This window comes from Heterodontus francisci, chromosome 26 (assembly GCF_036365525.1).
Source record: "Heterodontus francisci isolate sHetFra1 chromosome 26, sHetFra1.hap1, whole genome shotgun sequence".
Taxonomy (NCBI): domain Eukaryota; kingdom Metazoa; phylum Chordata; class Chondrichthyes; order Heterodontiformes; family Heterodontidae; genus Heterodontus; species Heterodontus francisci.
Window position 1 is genome coordinate 48,924,318 of NC_090396.1, and position 17,148 is coordinate 48,941,465.

Genomic DNA, 17,148 nt, shown 5'->3' on the forward strand with positions numbered 1-17,148 from the left:
GGTGACTGACAGTTAACTGCTAAGCTTTATTTGAAATTTAAATCAGGCAGTTTGACTTTAATTGGTCAAGGCATTGCCCTGAGGAATGAACCAGCAAATGGCTGTCACTTATTTTGTTTAGCTGAAACAGGCACAATGTTTGCACATGTTCTTTCTGTCTGCGGTAGACAGCAGGATTGCGTTAATCCATGGTAGAGAACCTCTTCGCAGATTTCTCAACTAGTACGTCAAGGAAAGGGACGGCTCCATTTCAAAGGTAAATTTGAGTGCAAGATGGAGCCCATTAAGACGTGTAAGGAAATGACTGCATGCAGATGTGGATGAAAATATATTTTCAGCCCTGAAAAGTGCCCAGCCTACCTCAAATTACCCTAGAAGTGTAATGTATTCCAGAAAAATTTGAGCAAAGGGGAAGCGAGCTGTGTCACACTGCTACTATTCATACTATGGTGTTTGCCACTAAAAGGATGCTGTCATTAAGCCAAAAAGATGTCCTGCCTATCACACAAATGAGTAATGTGATATAGGAATGTCAATGCCAGTGTGATGCTAGGTATATAGGCTGTACGTCCCGAAGACTGGTGGATCCTATCAAACAACATGTCCTTTCTGACGTTGGCAACGGGCAAGGTACAGGCCGTACTCAATCAGCCCATGCTTGCAAAACTCAAAACACAGTGTCCAACATTACATGTGATTCCACGATTGGACAACATTTGCTAAATAATCTTCAGTGTGCTAAAAATTATGCTGACAGCCAATTTAAGATTGCCAGTAGGGCTCGCAGTGTGGCGCATTTGCCTGTACTGGAAGCTACATATATTAATACACAGGGCCCTGTTCTTTTCCGACAGAAAGGACATGTACAAACATTGCACCTGTTTCAGCTAAACAAAATAAGTGACAGCCATTTGCTGGTTCATTCCTCAGGGCATGACCAATCAGAGTTCACCTGCCAACCAATTAGCACTCTCTTCTCATACAGTATAAAGTTGTTGCTTTCCCCTACATTTGTATTCTTGTGGATTGTTCTGATGAGTGCAAGACGAAAAGCTTAGACAACATGTCTCTATTTTCAGCAATACTCAAGTTTTATGCACTACCAAATGACTAAAAAAAATGTGTTGTAAACAGCAAAGAGCAAAAAACCGGCATTAAGTGCAAAATCTGTAAGCTACAAGGAAAGATGAAGGAAGTTTAAGATTTACAATTTACAAAGAAGGTAGTTAAGGATGATAGTATCATCAAGGTCAATAAAATATTAATAAGAAATAACAGGTAATCTAACAACTTCAAAGCAAGCCAGAAAAGTACAAAGCGCACACAAATGGAAATTTAGTCAACAATTAATTTAGAATAATTATCAGAAAACATTTCTCAATGAACACTAAATGTTTGGAAAAGCTTGGAGGATAGCAGAGCTAAGAATAATGGGGTTGTTCAAAATACAGTTGTATGTTATGATGGAAGAATTAGGGCACAGAAGTTTTGGTGCTTTCAAAAGCAAATACACTGTGGCATTTTTATAGTGTGGTTGCCTCCAATGACTGAGTGGCTTTCTGTGATGATATTGTTATGTCCTTCTTAGCTGGAGGCTGGTGAGCAGTACTGCATACGGGAGTTTGGAGAGCCTTTGCTATCTAAAAGCTTTACTGTACCAATTTGCTTCCAAATTAGTCCACCACCAGCACATGTGCAGGGTGGCCATGACAAATTGCCTACTGTGTGTGTGTAACATAACTGTGTGACAATCTAATCAACTTCTGACATCATAAATCACAGATGTGTATGAGATTGGGCCATATATGCAATGACATATGGCATCAAGAGAACATGTCCAAATTGTGCTGCTGTTGGTGCAATCCTAAGAACATTTAGATCGGTGGAAAGCACTAGGATCCAGGGAAAAACAGGCATCCCTGACCACCAATCCACCAAAATCCAGCAGTTTTAATTTTATCTGGCTACCATCTTTAAAGCATGCCATTATAAAGACACTTCTATATTTTTTGTGAAATTTTTTTGAACACTCATTTAAATTATGGAGATGGATTCATTGGAAGGATTTCATAAATGCTGGACTTTGCTTTGTTGTTGACAGTTCACTGAAAGGACACTGAGATGTTGTTTGAAAACAACCTGTGCTGGAAATCATGTGCTTTAAGTTCAGTAAACAACAGAAACCTTGGTAAACTGGGGAAGATGTTTACAGAGAAGCTACATGTCAAGGTTTATGGAGGTCAAAAGGTTGACTTTCTGTTTGAGGTTTGGATATTGTTTTCAGTTCAGTTGGGGTGTGAACCGTTTTGAAGACAGTTGGTGTTGTGCCTGACAAGGAAAAGGAAACCACCCAGCTCACCTCTTTCTTTCCCTCTTTGAAAAAACCCTGCAAAGATCCAGTGTGGGAGAGCTAAAATCCCTGGTGCTGCATCTCTCCTGAGAAGCTGGAAAATCCTGCCAGATTAATTCTCAACCATTTCCAAATACTCCGATACCAGACCAAAAGGGACAACTGACCTCCTTCCATATCTTCTCTTTTTCCTTCAAGAACTAGCAAGTATTTGGCCAAAGTATTCCTTTTTCTTGTGCCTTTTTTTGTAACAGACCTCTGCAGAGAGCATTTCAGTATTTTTTCAGTGTGTGCGCATGGGGAATTTTAAAAGGGAACTTTCATATTTCAATCTGTGTGTTATTGCTTTGCTTCATTACTGGATAAGTCTTGTTTGACGATAATTTTGTTGTTTGTTAAAGAAACCCGATTGGTGTATTTTATTCCGGAATAAAGAGTAGAGTATATGATTGACCGCATCGGTCATGGGTTAACATTTAAATATATGTTGTGACCTGTGGAGAAGTGGAACAAGAAAAGACAGTGCATTCCTCCCACCTTGGTTGTAACAATGCATTGACATGCATCAAACCTAGAAATGTCCCAGTACTGAACAGCTTCTTAGAATATAATTTGGGCAATGGAACTCTTAATGAAATCAATGAGAGAGAGACAGCCTGCCAGACAGACACACCCATAGAGAAGGGAAGAGAAAGAGGAAGAGAAAGAAGGTGATACACTTTCATTATATCTCAGCAGAAGTGAAGCCCAGACTCAACAAATGAAACGATGTTGCATCACAAAGTCCCCTCTGTCCTGTTGTTTTCCATGGGAAACTGTGACTCTGGTGAGTTAGAAATGGTATTATGAGACCAACATAATCTGCAGTAAAACAGACCTCTATACTTACAGGGGTTTCTAAAACAAATTATTAATCTACACATCACAGAAAACTGCAAAATGTAATCACAAATTTCAATAAAATTATGTTACAAATTTCAAGGGACCTCCTCTTGACATTTTTCAAACATTAGCTTATTCATGTTTATAATATTCTTAGTTCCTGGGGGACTGACTCAAATACCTACAAAGCTATGTACACAGTGCAAGTCAGACACTAACACAGCAGTTATGAAGGCTGAGAGACGGATACAACTCCACAGTGCCCAGTCTCTCAGGTACTTCAGCTAATAATATTAGCCACTTGTCATAAATGGCTGCCATTTCTGGAATGCTGATTGGTAAATATCATATAAAGACAAATTATTCTTCATAAGGTATCATAGGCTCTGCACAGATTCTGTCAATCAAAAAGTGAAAAATAATATGAAAATCTTTAACAATGCTTTTAGTCAACGCTGCTACCCTGCTCTACTCCAATTATCTCAGTTTTTCCCTCCCCCAATGTTTGTTCTTCCTTCCAGATTGTTTAAATTAATACTTCTTCAACTAAGGGATCATGCAAGTATGGTCACACAATCTTTACGATCATTGCTATTAAATTTTTCTTGAAGTACTTGCCACTGCGACAGGTTGACATTCTGCTCTGCAATATTTTATTGCATGGGTAATGGATGATTTAAATGAGTAGATTCGTGTCTCTATTCAATGATAGAACACAGGAATTTCATGCAAAAATGCTATCTATTGTATTACAAATATTGCAGAGCAGAATTTCTGCCCGACAAGATTATGTCATAAGTGGGCAGTAATTTAAGTAAGAAAAACCTCATGATTATTAATTGAAATTTTCTTAATCATAATAGCATAGTTATCAATGCAGATTCCTTAATATACATAAAGATTAATATTGCCATAACTTAACTATTCCCAGAACTGATAATTAAAATGAAATTTACATTATTTTTTACTTATTCATTTTTCCCTCGAGGATGAACAAAACCCTGCGACTTCCATTGTAACACTTAATCCTTCAGTCAGGAGTCATGGTTACTGTTGCTGCTATTACCAATACCAGTCTTGATCAGCAGTCAGATATATTGCTTCTGCATTGCATCACTGGTTTTGCATATGGGATTCAATTATAGTGATTGTTTTAGTCAGTGAGCCTAATGATCACCATAACTGGCTGATCAGATTCAGCAACTTGCGATTTTTAAACTCCTGGGTGGGAACTCGAGCTGGCAAGCAGCTGGTCCATGTGGGAACAGCAGCAACAAGGCCCAAGCAGCTTTTAACATCTGTGCGTCATTGACATTATGCAGGATGGATTCCTGCCTGAACATGTCAGGTGTAATGAGGATGTCAGTAGGTGGAAGCAGGATTTTGAGTGGCAACCAGTTTTGATTCTATCTTAATTAAATTAAAAGCAAAATACTGCAGATGCTGGAAATCTGAAATAAAAACAAGAAATGCTGGAAATATTCAGCAGGTCTGGCAGCATCTGTGGAGAGAGAAGCAGAGTTAACGTTTCAGGTCAGTGACTCTTCTTCAGAACTGGTGAAGGGTCACTGACCTGAAACGTTAACACTGCTTCTCTCTCCACAGATGCTGCCAGACCTGCTGAGTATTTCCAGCATTTCTTGATTCGATCTTAAGGAGGTTTGAAAAGTTTTCTATAGAGTCTGTTCAGATTAGAGTAGAGGGTAAGGATAAATGGAGCATTCTCGGGTTGGCAAGCTGTAACTACTGGAGTGCCACAGTGATCTGTGCTGGGGCCTCACCTATTTACAATCTAGATCAATGACTTGGGTGAAAGGACCGAATGTATGGTCGCTAAATTTACTGATGACACAAAGATAGGTAGGAGAGTAAGCTGTGAAGACAGAGAGTCTGAAAAGGGATATAGATAGGTTAAGTGAATGGGCTAAAAATTGGCAGATGACGTATAATGTGGGAAAATGTGAACTTGTCCACTTTGGCAGGAACAACAGAAAAGCAGTATATTATTTAAATGGAGAGAGATTGCAGAACTCTGCAGTACAGAGGGATCTGGTGGTCCTGGTACATGATTCACAAAGAGTTTGCATGCAGGTACAGCAAGTGATTAGGAAGGCAAATGGAATGTTGTCGCTTATTGCAAGGGGAATGGAATATATAAGTAGGGAAGTTTTGCTACAGTTGTACAAGGTGTTGTGAGACCACATTTGGAGTACTGTGTACAGTTTTGATCTCCTTCACAGGATCATAGGAAATAGAAGCAGGAGTAGGCCATTCAGCCCGTCGAGCCTGCTCCACCATTCAAACAGATCTTGGCTGATCCTCTGCCTCTATGCCATTTTTCTCCAATAAGGCCCTATCCCTTGATGTCGTTAGTGTTCAGAAATCTGTCAATTTCTGTCTTGAACATGTTCAATGATTGAGCTTCCACAGCCCTCTGGAGTCGAGAATTCCACAGATCCACCACCCTCTGAGTAAAGAAATTCCTCCTTATCTCAGTCTTAAATGGCCTGCCTCTTATTCTAGACTCACCAGTTGGAGGAAACATCCTATCCACATCAACCCTGTCAGGCCCTGTAAGAATTTTGTAAGTTTCAATGACATCATCTCTCATTCCTCGAAACTCTAGAGAATACAGGCCCAGTTTCTGCAATTTCTTCTCATAAGACAATGCCGCCATCCCAGGGATTAGTCTGGTGAACCTCTGTCTCACTCCTTCTATGGCAAATATATTCTTCTTAGGCAAGGAGACCAAACCTGTACAGAATACTTCAGGTGCCGTCTCACCAAGGCTTTATACAATTAAATCAATACATCTTTACTCCTGTACTCAAATCCCCTTGCAATGAAGGCTAACATACCATTTGCCTTCTTAATTGCTTGCTATACCTGCATACTAGCTTTTAGTGACTCTTGAACAAGGATACCCAGGTTTCTTTGGACATCAACACTTCCCAACCTCTCACCATTTAAGAAATACTCTGCCTTTCTGTTTTTTCTACCAAAGTGGATCACTTCACACTTATTCACATTATATTCTGCCATGTTCTTTCCCATTCACTTAGCCTGTCCAAATCCCCTTGAAGCCTCCTTGCACCTTCCTCACAACTTACATTCCCTCCTAGATTTGTGTCATCAGCAAATTTGGAAATGTTACAATTGGTCCCCATATCCAAAATATTTATACAGATTGTAAACAGCTGTGGCCCAAGCACTGAATCTTGCGGTATCCCACTAGTAACAGCCTGCCATCCTGAGAATGACACATTTATTCCTACTCTCTGCGTTCTGTTTGTTAACCAATTCTCAATCCATAGCAGTATATTACCCCCAATCCCATGTGTTCTAATTTTGTTTATGAACCTCCTGTGTGGGACCTTATCAAAAGCCTCTGAAAATCCAAATATACCACATCCACTGGTTCTCGTTTATCAATGCTACAAGTAACATCCTCAAAAAACTCCAACAGGTTTGTCAAACATGATTTTCTTTTCACAAATGCATGTTGACACTGCCCAATCATATTATTATTTTCCAAGTGTCCAGTTTTCTCATCCTTGATAATAAATTCTAACATTTTTCCTACTAACAGGTCTGTAGTTCTCTGTTTTCTCTCTTGCTCCCTTCTTTAATAGTGGGGTTACATTTGCTACTTTCCAGTCTGCAGGAACTCTTCCAGAATCTATAGAATTTTGAAATATAACCACCAATGCATCTACTATCTCTATAGTCACCTCCTTCAATACTTTGGGATGTAGCTCATCTGGTCCACGGGATTTATCAACTTTCAATCCAATTAATTTTTCGAGTACTACCTCTTTATTGATACTAATTACTTTAAGTTCCTCATTTTTACAAGTCCCTTGATTCCCTAGTATTTCTGGGAGATTTTCTGTGTCTTCCTCTGTGAAGACAGGCACAAAGTAAGTGCTTAGTCTTTCCGCCATTTCCTCATTCTCCACCACAAACTCTCCTTTCTCCGCCTACAAAGTACCCACATTCGTCCTTGCTAATTGTTTCCTTTTCACATACCTAAAGAAGCTGTTACAGTCCGCCTTTATGTTTCTAGCTAGCTTGCATTCATAATCTCTTTTCCCTTTATCAGTTTCTTGGTACTCCTTTGTTGGAATCTAAATAGCTCCCAATCCTCGGGCATACCACTTTTTCTGGCGACCTTATCAGCCACTCCCTTTGATCTGATGCAATCCTTAACCTCTTTTAATAGCCACAGTTGATTCACATTTCCTATTGGTTTTTGTGTCTTACAGGAATGTATATTTGTTGTAAACCGTGTAACACTTCTTTAAATACTAGCCATTGCCTGTCTACCATAAAATCTTTTAATGTATTTTACCAATCCACCATAGCCAACTTGCCCCTCATACCTTTATAGTTTCCTTTGGTCAGCTTTAGGACCCTAGTTTCAGAATAAACAATATCTCTTTCAAACTTATTGTAGAATTCTATTATTATGTGGTCACGTACTTAAGAAAGGATATAAATGCATTAGAAGCAGTTCAGAAGGTTCACTCGACTGATTTGTGGGATGAGGGGCTTAATTATGAGGAAAAATTAAGCAGGTTGGGCCTGTATCCATTGGAGTTTAGAAGAATGAGAGATGATCTTATTGAAGCATATAAGATCTTAAGTGGACTTGACAGGACAGATGCTGAAAGGATGTTTCCCCTATGGGAGAGACTAGATCTAGGGACACAGTTTAAAAATTAGGGTTCTCCCATTTAAGATGGAGATGAGGAGAAATTTTTTCTCTCAGAGGGTTGTTAGTCTGTGGAATTCTCTTCCCCAGAGAGCAGTTGGATAGATTCTTGATTGATAAAGGAGTCAAAGGTTATAGCAGGTAGAAAGTAGAGTTGGGGCCACAATCCAATCAGCCACGAACTTATCAAATGGTGCAGCAGGCTTGAGGGGTCGAATGGCCTACTCTTGCTCCTAATTCGTATGTATTGAGCAGCATGTAAATGGTCCTCCTAGTGTGGCATTAACCCTGAACTACATAGACTACCAAGGTCCTAGTTTCAACCTCTGGTTGTGTTGAATTAGTGGACTTCAGTTTGACAGTAGAAATGCTATTGTTGGCCACTGTGACACAGCAAATTAGCCATATGCAAAACTGTTTAGAAAATTCATGATTTGGCATATGCTTTTGTACCAATTTAGCCTTGCTTTGTAACTATAGAGCTTGAGTTTAGAATTGAGCCAAATCACCTCAGAAAAAAAGTAGATGTTATTGAAAACAAGTCCTGGATTTGTGCTTATTTTAAAGATGGAGGAAAGCTTATACTTGTTCTTTGATCAGTTTTGTCCCGTGATGGAGTCCGCAGTGTAAGACCGGTGGAGGAGCGTCTGCAGATGGCTATCTGAAGAGATGACTTGCTAAATGAACTGTTAGGTGCTCTGACTTTGGGATTCAAAACTTGTATTTTTTTCTGAAACAGTCATTAACTGGGAAAAGAAACTGAAAGCTCCATAATTGGGGAAGACAAAACTGGTTCTAATTAGTTTAAAACAAACAGTCCTATGATCAAAAGTGAGAACAGGGACATGTGATTGGAGCTCAGGTTTCAGTTCAGAATAATAATAATCTGAATTGTGTGGAAGCAAAAACAGCCAACTGTTGTTTAAAGAAACAAGCTGGGATCTATTGGTTTTAAAAACAGAGACTTGATTCTGGAAGCAAGCCCTTGGCAAATACAAGTTGCTACCGCTGTTTTCAGTGACATAAAGAGTTACTTAAGGTGACACCAGTGGAGCTACTCCAGCAGGACTGTTGAGAGAAACCATGGACGTTCCCGAAAGGTAAGCAGTTTTGGGTGGAATTTGAATTGCAGAGGAACCGCCATTGAATGGAAATTGGTATTTGCTTCTTGGAAGATGGGATTTGGAGATCTACTTGAAAACTTCAAAGATCTGAAGGACTTTGTGGCTGTTATTTGTGCTACCTTTTCTGAGAGGCCGATCCATAAGAATTGTGAGAATAATATTTGTTGCATCTCATAATTAACATGTAATCTTTAAGCTATATATTATCGATCGTGAATTAACTGTTAGTTCATGTTTAAGTTTTGTTGGTTTTGGTTTCAGTGTTAAAGTAAAATTTATAAAAGTGAAATCTTGTCCATTCAGTTTTGGTTTCCTAAATTGGGGTCAGTCAGTGGATTCTATTCTTTTGGTTTGTTAGTGATCTCCATGGGGATCATAACACCCCTCGTGTTGAGACTGCCAAAACTTTCAATTTCTTAAATTATTTGCTGATTTTGCAATACTTTTTAATACATGCAGCTCACAGCGATTCTCTCTCTGTCCTCTTCCCCATTCAGATCAAAGATACAATGTGAAAGGAAATTGTGTAAAACTATTCAATAGTTAAGAGATCACAGATACCAGCTGTGCTGAAGTTGGCTGTCATCAGTCTCTGTCCATGTTCAGACATGAAGATTGGTCACTTATACAGTTGCTGGTGGGTTGCTGGTGAAGTACACTGCCCTACCTTAAGGCGGCACCTTCTGTTGAGATGACAATAGTAGAAGCTTTCCTCAGGAGCTACTGGATATTTGACTCACGTGACATTTCAATTCTCAGGTAATAGCTCAATTTTTGTTTCTGTTTCATACAGTAGGCAATATGTGCTATTGTTCTTACAAAATACTATATTATGAACATCTGTAATTTTTTTTCATTTTCATATAAGTGGTGTAATTTGTAGTACAATACATTGGTGATGGTGTGTTTGCATATGTGTACTTTCAAACAAATGATCGAGCATTCAAGACTGATCTGGTCAGTATTCAAAGTCAATTCTTAAGTGCTTGCCATATATTTGATATGCTATTCACATGTAGTTCCTGTGAAAAGGTTAACAAAACTCATGTGATGAATTTTTGTAAAACTCATATGTGATATTCACCTATCTGGTCAAACAGGCAGATATTAAAGCAGGAATTCTTTGTGGAATATCTTTTTTTTCAGTGCATTCTGGCGATAATTAACCTTTCTTTGTTCAACGAGTCCCATATTAACAAAGGGGAATGCAGAAATAAATAGGGAGAATGGGGGTATTGAGAGAGACTTGAGGACAAGTTACTACAAAGAGAGAACTAGCTCAGGAAAAGTACAAACTGTAAGGTAACAATCACTGTTGAAAACCCTGATTTTAATTTTGTGTGCATGGAGAAATCTGCCAGATTTTTACCCACTCACTCAAAATATTGATATCGGTCTGCAATCTCCTTATGTCCTCTTCACAATATACTTTCCTACCTATCTTTGTGTCATCTGCATATTTAGCTACCATTCCATCGCTCCCCTCATCTAAATCATTGAAATATAAATTGCAAAAAGTTGAGGCCCCTGCACAGACCCTTGCGGGACTCCACTCGTCACATCCTGCCAATCAGAAAAGGATTCATTTATGCATACTCTCTGTTTTCTGCCAGCCAGCCAATCTTCTATCCCTGCTAATATGTTACCCCCTACATCATGAGCTCCTACTTTGCGCAATAAACTTTTATGTGGCACCTTGTCAAATGCCTTCTGGAAATCCAAGTACAGTATGTCAACGGACTCTCCTTCATCCACAGTGCATGTTACTCCTTCAAAGAACTCCATTAAATTGGTTAAAAATGAGAATATGAGTGGGCTGGGGCAGGGGTGGTGAGGGATGGGGGCGGGGTTGTGCATGGGAATCCAGGATGGGAAGGGCCTAAGCTTTCCAAAGGAATGAAAAACATCCACCTTTCTCAGTCTCTGTTTCCTGTTAGGTTCTGACTGCTTTTTATCAGCCGAGAAAGCTGCTCCGGCCTCCCCACTCCAGCTTCGGCTAAAATTGCAGCTGGTTCCCGTTGGTATCATAGGAACTTGACGTGTATATGTAAAGAAAGTCCCTGCTGGTTTTGCGCAGGCGTCCTTGCCACCTGCTTAGTAGAGCAAATTGAAGTTACGAGCAGCAGGATCCTGACAAGTTTCTGGCAGGTGAGTAACCTGGGTGATTTAAACTGCCCAACCAGTCAGTTTCTGCTGGGTAGGTGGGGTTAAAATTACCCTCTAAAGGTTAGAAAAACTCACAAGAAGAGCACTGAAGGCAGGCAGAAAAATGCAGAGTCTGCTTGCAAACACATATGACGAGTGAGTCTCGTCTGGGGAATAGGGGCAAAGTACTGTGCACAGAGGCTGAGTATTGGGCAGGCAAGACAGATCCCCAAAATATTCTAAAGTGCCTATAGCAATAGAGTCCTATAAATTGATGCTGTAACTCTCAAATCAGCTTACACAAATTCAGACCTTGCTGCTTTCATAAATAAAACATAATTTTTAAATACAATAAATAGTTGATAGCAATTCACTCTGCAGCATGGAATCGTCAATGAATTTATTTATATTTTGGGTTCTGAGTGGTATGACAGAAGACTGACTGTGCTGATGAAGTGTGTTTCTGTTAAACCAATTGAAAGCAATTTAATTGCTGCTCCTTGCCTGAAATAGTTTCAAGTACCTCTTAATTTCAGTTAATAATATGTCTGAAAATAACTTAGCTGGAGAGATGTGGATGATCAGTATTTTCAGTCAAATTTGAAGTATTTGTCACCTTTTTCCTACTGGTTTTAGTGAAAAGATGAACAAAACTTGTCTGCCAAATTTTTGCAAAACTTTGGGTGATATTTACCTAAAATAAAAGCAAAATACTGCGGATGCCGGAAATCTGAAATAAAAACAGAAAGTACTGGAAATGGTAGATACAAGGGACAGGGATTTCAGTGGACTGTATTTTTTACTTATTTTTCTTATTTGTGACTTGCATTCTGGGTGCAATTAACAATTTTTGCTGGGGGGAAAGGGGAGGAGTTTAAGGTGATTTTCAATTTGTGCACAGTTCTGGTCTCCATATTATGAAAAAGATACAGAGGTGCTGGAGGTGGTGCAAAAATGATTTACAAGGATGATAGCAGAACTCGGAGGTTATACCTATCCAGAAAGGTTGGCCTCTTTTCTCTAGAAAAGCGAAGGCTGAGGGGTGATCTGATCTTTAAGATCATGAAAGGGTTGAAAGGATAAAAGAGAGATATTTCCACCTGTGGAGAGACCAAATCAAGAGGCTATAAATATAAGACAGTCAATATTAAATCCAACATGGGATTTAGAAGAAAAGTCTTTATCCAGTGAGTGGTTAGAATACAGAACTTGCTACCACAGGGAGTAGTTGAGATGAATAACAGATACAATTAAGGTGCGTTGGATAAACACTGGAGGGAGACAGGAATAGAAGGTTATGCTGATTTTGTTAGAAAAGGGTGGGAGGAGGCTTGAGTGGAGCAAAAATACCGGCAGGAACCACGGGGGCCAAATGGCCTGTTTTTGTGGTGTGCATTCTATGTAATCTATGTGATTTCCCTTCAAAAGACTTTTACATCAATTCATTCATCTTGCCACAATTGATTGTGACATCTCACTGAAGACAATGGGAAAGTCCTAAGACTGGACGTGTGAAATTGTGCAATTGTACTTGGCCCAATTTCCTCATGTTGGGCTGAATTTTATGAACATAAAATTGCATGGGAAGGAGAGGGGTGGAGTGCCCATCATCTTCCTGATGCCTTTGAATTTAGCTTGGAGTGGGACAGCCTTCCCACCCAGAGGCCAATTGAAGCCCTTATGTGGACAATTAATAGCCACTTGAGGGCCTCCTTCTGCCACCACCAGCATTTTACTAACAGCGTTGGTGGGGGGGGGGGGGGTGCCCCCGCCATGTGAGGAAGCCACCCAGTAATGCAAGGCAGCCTCCGTGTGAGCTTTGTGGAGGGGGGCCTCATCCATGGGGAAACTGTCGTCCACGGAAGGCCCCCAGCGGCAAAGGCTGCCCCTGTACCATCAATCCTGCTGCCCTCAGTAACCTACCCGCCCATCCCCATTCCCTCTGCCAGGGCCTGCCGTTATGGCTCCAGCGAGCCCGCACCCACTTACCTGCACTCCAGGTGCCAGAGCTGCTCCTTTTGAAGTGGCTGCTGCAGTTCCAGCAGTGGCCACTGCTCTGGGTGGTGCTGCTGGAAACGCTAGCCGTCTGATTGCTTGGCAGCTCTTGGAGGTGGGATCCCTGTTCTTAAAGGGATAGGGACAAGAGTGCTGGGCGGTTAATTGCCCAAGCGCCGTTAAATACAGCTGGGGAGGTCTTCCAAAGGTGCAATCCAGGTGTACGGTTCAATGGGTTAATTGGCCTGTATTTGATTGTATTAGTCTTTTCACTGATCAGTTCACTGTACTTTATTGCTTAAGCCTAAGGGTTTTGAAACTGAAACTAGATGCTGGAAGGTTCTAGTAAATACAAGAATGTTCTGAGAGACATTGTACTGCAATCTTGTAAGTGCTAAGATATTTTAAAGTACTGTAAATAAACTAGTTGTTGTTTTAAAACTACTGTCATCTCTGCATTGCTCTGCGATAAATCAGATATATAAAATATCCAGTAAACCGGCGAATACATAACAGCAGGGTTCCCTCGCCTTTTGGGCCCAGTATTGGGACCCCCGCCGGCTGCACAAAATTCAGCCCGTTGTGTCAAGATCCAAAGAAAAGAGAGTTGAAGTCACTTCACCATGCTTCGGACTACGCTCCTCCAACAGTGCGGCACAAAAACCACAACTATTTTGATTGTGGAAATTCAGCCCTTCTGTACTTGTCGGGCTGGTCGTTGCTTCGGGATTTTAGCTCAAATAATGTCAAGTGAAAAGCAAAATTCTCTAGTCTACATGTGGCAAGGCCAATTGTCCATATTGCTGTCCTGGCTGAGTTTGACTAACTCACGTCAAACCATGGAATGAACCTGGGACTTGTAAAACTCAGCTATACATAGCCAAATGTTCCACTGCGGAGGTCAATGTCTACATTAATTTAAATTAATGACTCAAAGTCTGTGCTTGCTGGACTAGAACCTTTGGTAAGTGGGGATCCTCACTGGAAACTCCTGGACTGGAAATCAGGTCTTTAGAGAAATTTGGTGTAGCATAGCAGGCACTCCCAACATTCATGTCTTCTCTCATGTCATTTTCCTAGCGGGATTTGTGTCTTTTTCATAACTCCTGTAAAGCCACTGATCTTTAGAACTAAACCAGTTGACTGACTTTCTACACTATTTGGTTGCACTCACAGAGATATGGATTTGGGTTCCCATTTTTCAGACTGTTCCCAGAATTAATGGTTTCACTTTATATGACAGCTGGAAACCTGAGAGAGTAATTCTGATTTACAGGCAACATTGTGCTCCTGGTCCCAACCACTAAAGTGATTTACAGTACTTTTCAGCTTTGCTTTGACGCTTGGAGCTCATGGGCAACATTGTAGCATCACAGGTGAAAGAAGAACAATGGGAAAGGTGGTTAGTAATCCTTTAGTATTATTTTTCGAACACAACCTTTCTGGAAGTCAGCTAAACGTGGCAGCTATAATCTTGCGTCCAAGCATCATTCAAGCAGAATCTGCATTTTCCCTCAAACATACTCGTCTCAACAGAGGTTCCAAAAGTGGCTCATAAAATTTTTGAAAACTATTTAAAAAGATAATAATGTATTCTGTCAGTATAATAGATGTGCAATTTTCAAAGATGCCCTCTGGGGCTGATTATTTGTAACTGTTCAAAAACGATGTAATTGGAATAATGGTGGAATTGCTAAACATCCAAATCTCCAAACCTTTCTTTTAATGACAAATCTGCACTTACAGTCCTTCAAGAAATTTGTGGAAACACGTTTTTAACAATTATTTTCACTTGAAAGTAAAGAAGAAGGTGAAAATTTGAGGTACTAACCTGGCATTGGCCACACATTCCATTGTAACTTCAGGGAACCCGAAGACTACACTTGTGTTCTTTGGTGAGATGATTATAACTGGAGCTATAGGGTCTGCTGGAGCACCTGTATCTTTAAGAACATAAAAAGACAAAAATAATATAATAAAATAAAGGAACTATTTTTAAAGGCTGTATACACTTGAGAATGTGTTTTTTATAAAAGTTGTGGTGAGATTAAGTGCTCACACTTTCTGCAGTGATTCCATTTTAAGCTTTAAAAAGGAAGTCTTCACTTTAAAAATAATAAGATGGTCTCACTTATATTACTAATCAAAAACAATCTATACAGGCAAACTTGTATGTCTACTCCTATCCTCATTAAACCAACCTGACCCTGACCAATAACTCAGAACCAATTTGGAATGTAACCGGTATTAGCTATTTTTATAATTCTGTTGACACTTGCACTCCATAATGAGACAATAGACGGCTTTAATGCAGGTGAATCCTAATGCATGAAGAACTGGTTAGAGAACCTCTTTGTACATTGTTGGGTGAGGTCAAAATTGCCACTTTGTGAGGTAAAATTGGGAATGACGCTGGCAATATTCAGGACAGTGAGAACTGTGAACATGCACACACTGTGAACAACTTAAACTTGGATCAGGATTATATATTTAAGTGTTATACCAGGGCCAAAATTCTATCCGGCAAGAATGAATGGGAAATGATTTGGTAAATTGGAATGCTATGCTTGGATCAGATTTGCATTTGCATTTGGAGTCAGCTGCAGAAGAAAATACATCAAAGAGGACTGTATCAGAGGAGGGAAGATACAGAGACTGAAAAATACATTCAATAGAATAGTACAAATTAACTGAGTATGGTGCAATGGAGAAGTGAAACAATTCTTTCAGCTTCTAAAATTAACTTTCATACAACCGCAAGAAAGGGTATAAAATCCTAATTTTCTAACAATAGCAAAATTGGGGTTGAGCTAGCCTATGTTGCAGACTTGACTGCTACAACAACTCAGAGGGAGGGCTGTGTCATACTGAATCTTCTGACTGAAGTCGCTCCTAATTTGAATAGGCTACTTGCACAAAAGTTTGCTCAAACAGCTTGATTTGTAAGCATGCTTCGCTGGGGAGTGGATAATCCGGCGAGGTAGCAGCTAATTGCTGAAGCTCACCATTAAAGAGGAAGTTTGGTGGTGACAGGAAAGTTGACTAATTGTTCCCAGTAGAGCAATGGAGACATGTAAATAGCATATCACTTTTGACGCTGAAAGGTAGGAGGTCCTCCTGCAGGTGGTTCATTGAAGGAGGATGACTCTATTTGGAACTGAAGGCCACCTTTCAATGCAAGTATCAATATAGTCATCCAGGTACACTCATGATATGTACTCATTTTCAAATGAGTAATAACTTTAATGGCACGAGGAGGAAGAAGATAAGTACTCAATTTTGTTTATTTTCCATCTGGGGCACATCAAGTTAGTGGCTATTATCCAGGAAGCAGTCATGATACCTTCATTGTGAGCACTAATATAACAAAGAACTACTGTGTGAATGGCTCTTGAAAACAATGCTGCCCTTCCAATCCTTTCCTCCTGACCCTATTGGAAAACCGTCAAATGCTAGAAGAGCACCATGGCTCGGACACCCCAGCATTTTAAAGCACAGGAGGTGGTCATTCGGTCCACTGCACCAACACTGGCTCTTTGAAAGAATTATCCACTTTGTCCTGTCTTCCTATACATAAAATGGGATCTGCAGCACTCATTAGAACGTACAATTTGAAGCACTGTATACAATTACTGTCCTTTTGAACACATTGGGTAGAATTTAATTGGCCCCCTGGAGACAGGCTAGGAGGCGGTTGGGGTGGGCCCATAGAATTGTGACAGAAGGTGGCGGCAGAAGGCAATCACCTGCCCATCACACTCTGATTAAGTTGGCGGTAGGAAAGGCTGAAGGCGGCCTTCATGCCCAGCGAGCAATTGAGGCCCTTGTGGCCAATCAGTAGCCACTTAAGGGCCTCTTCCTGCCACTGCTACAATTAAACCAGCAGCAGTAAAACAAGGCAGCGTCCCTGCAGACTTGTTCCAGGGGCAATCTGTGCC

The 17,148-nt window shown here is 40.2% G+C and overlaps 1 protein-coding gene across 1 annotated transcript in view; it reads right to left on the reverse strand.

Moving 5' to 3' along the window:
- Positions 1-17,148, reverse strand: part of LOC137384323 (protein sidekick-2-like) — a 506,965-nt gene that overhangs the window by 296,866 nt on the left and 192,951 nt on the right. Inside the window, exon 5 of the mRNA XM_068058191.1 lies at positions 15,042-15,153. Within this exon, the coding sequence (XP_067914292.1) occupies positions 15,042-15,153 (112 nt within the window). The remainder of the gene's footprint in view (positions 1-15,041; positions 15,154-17,148) is intronic.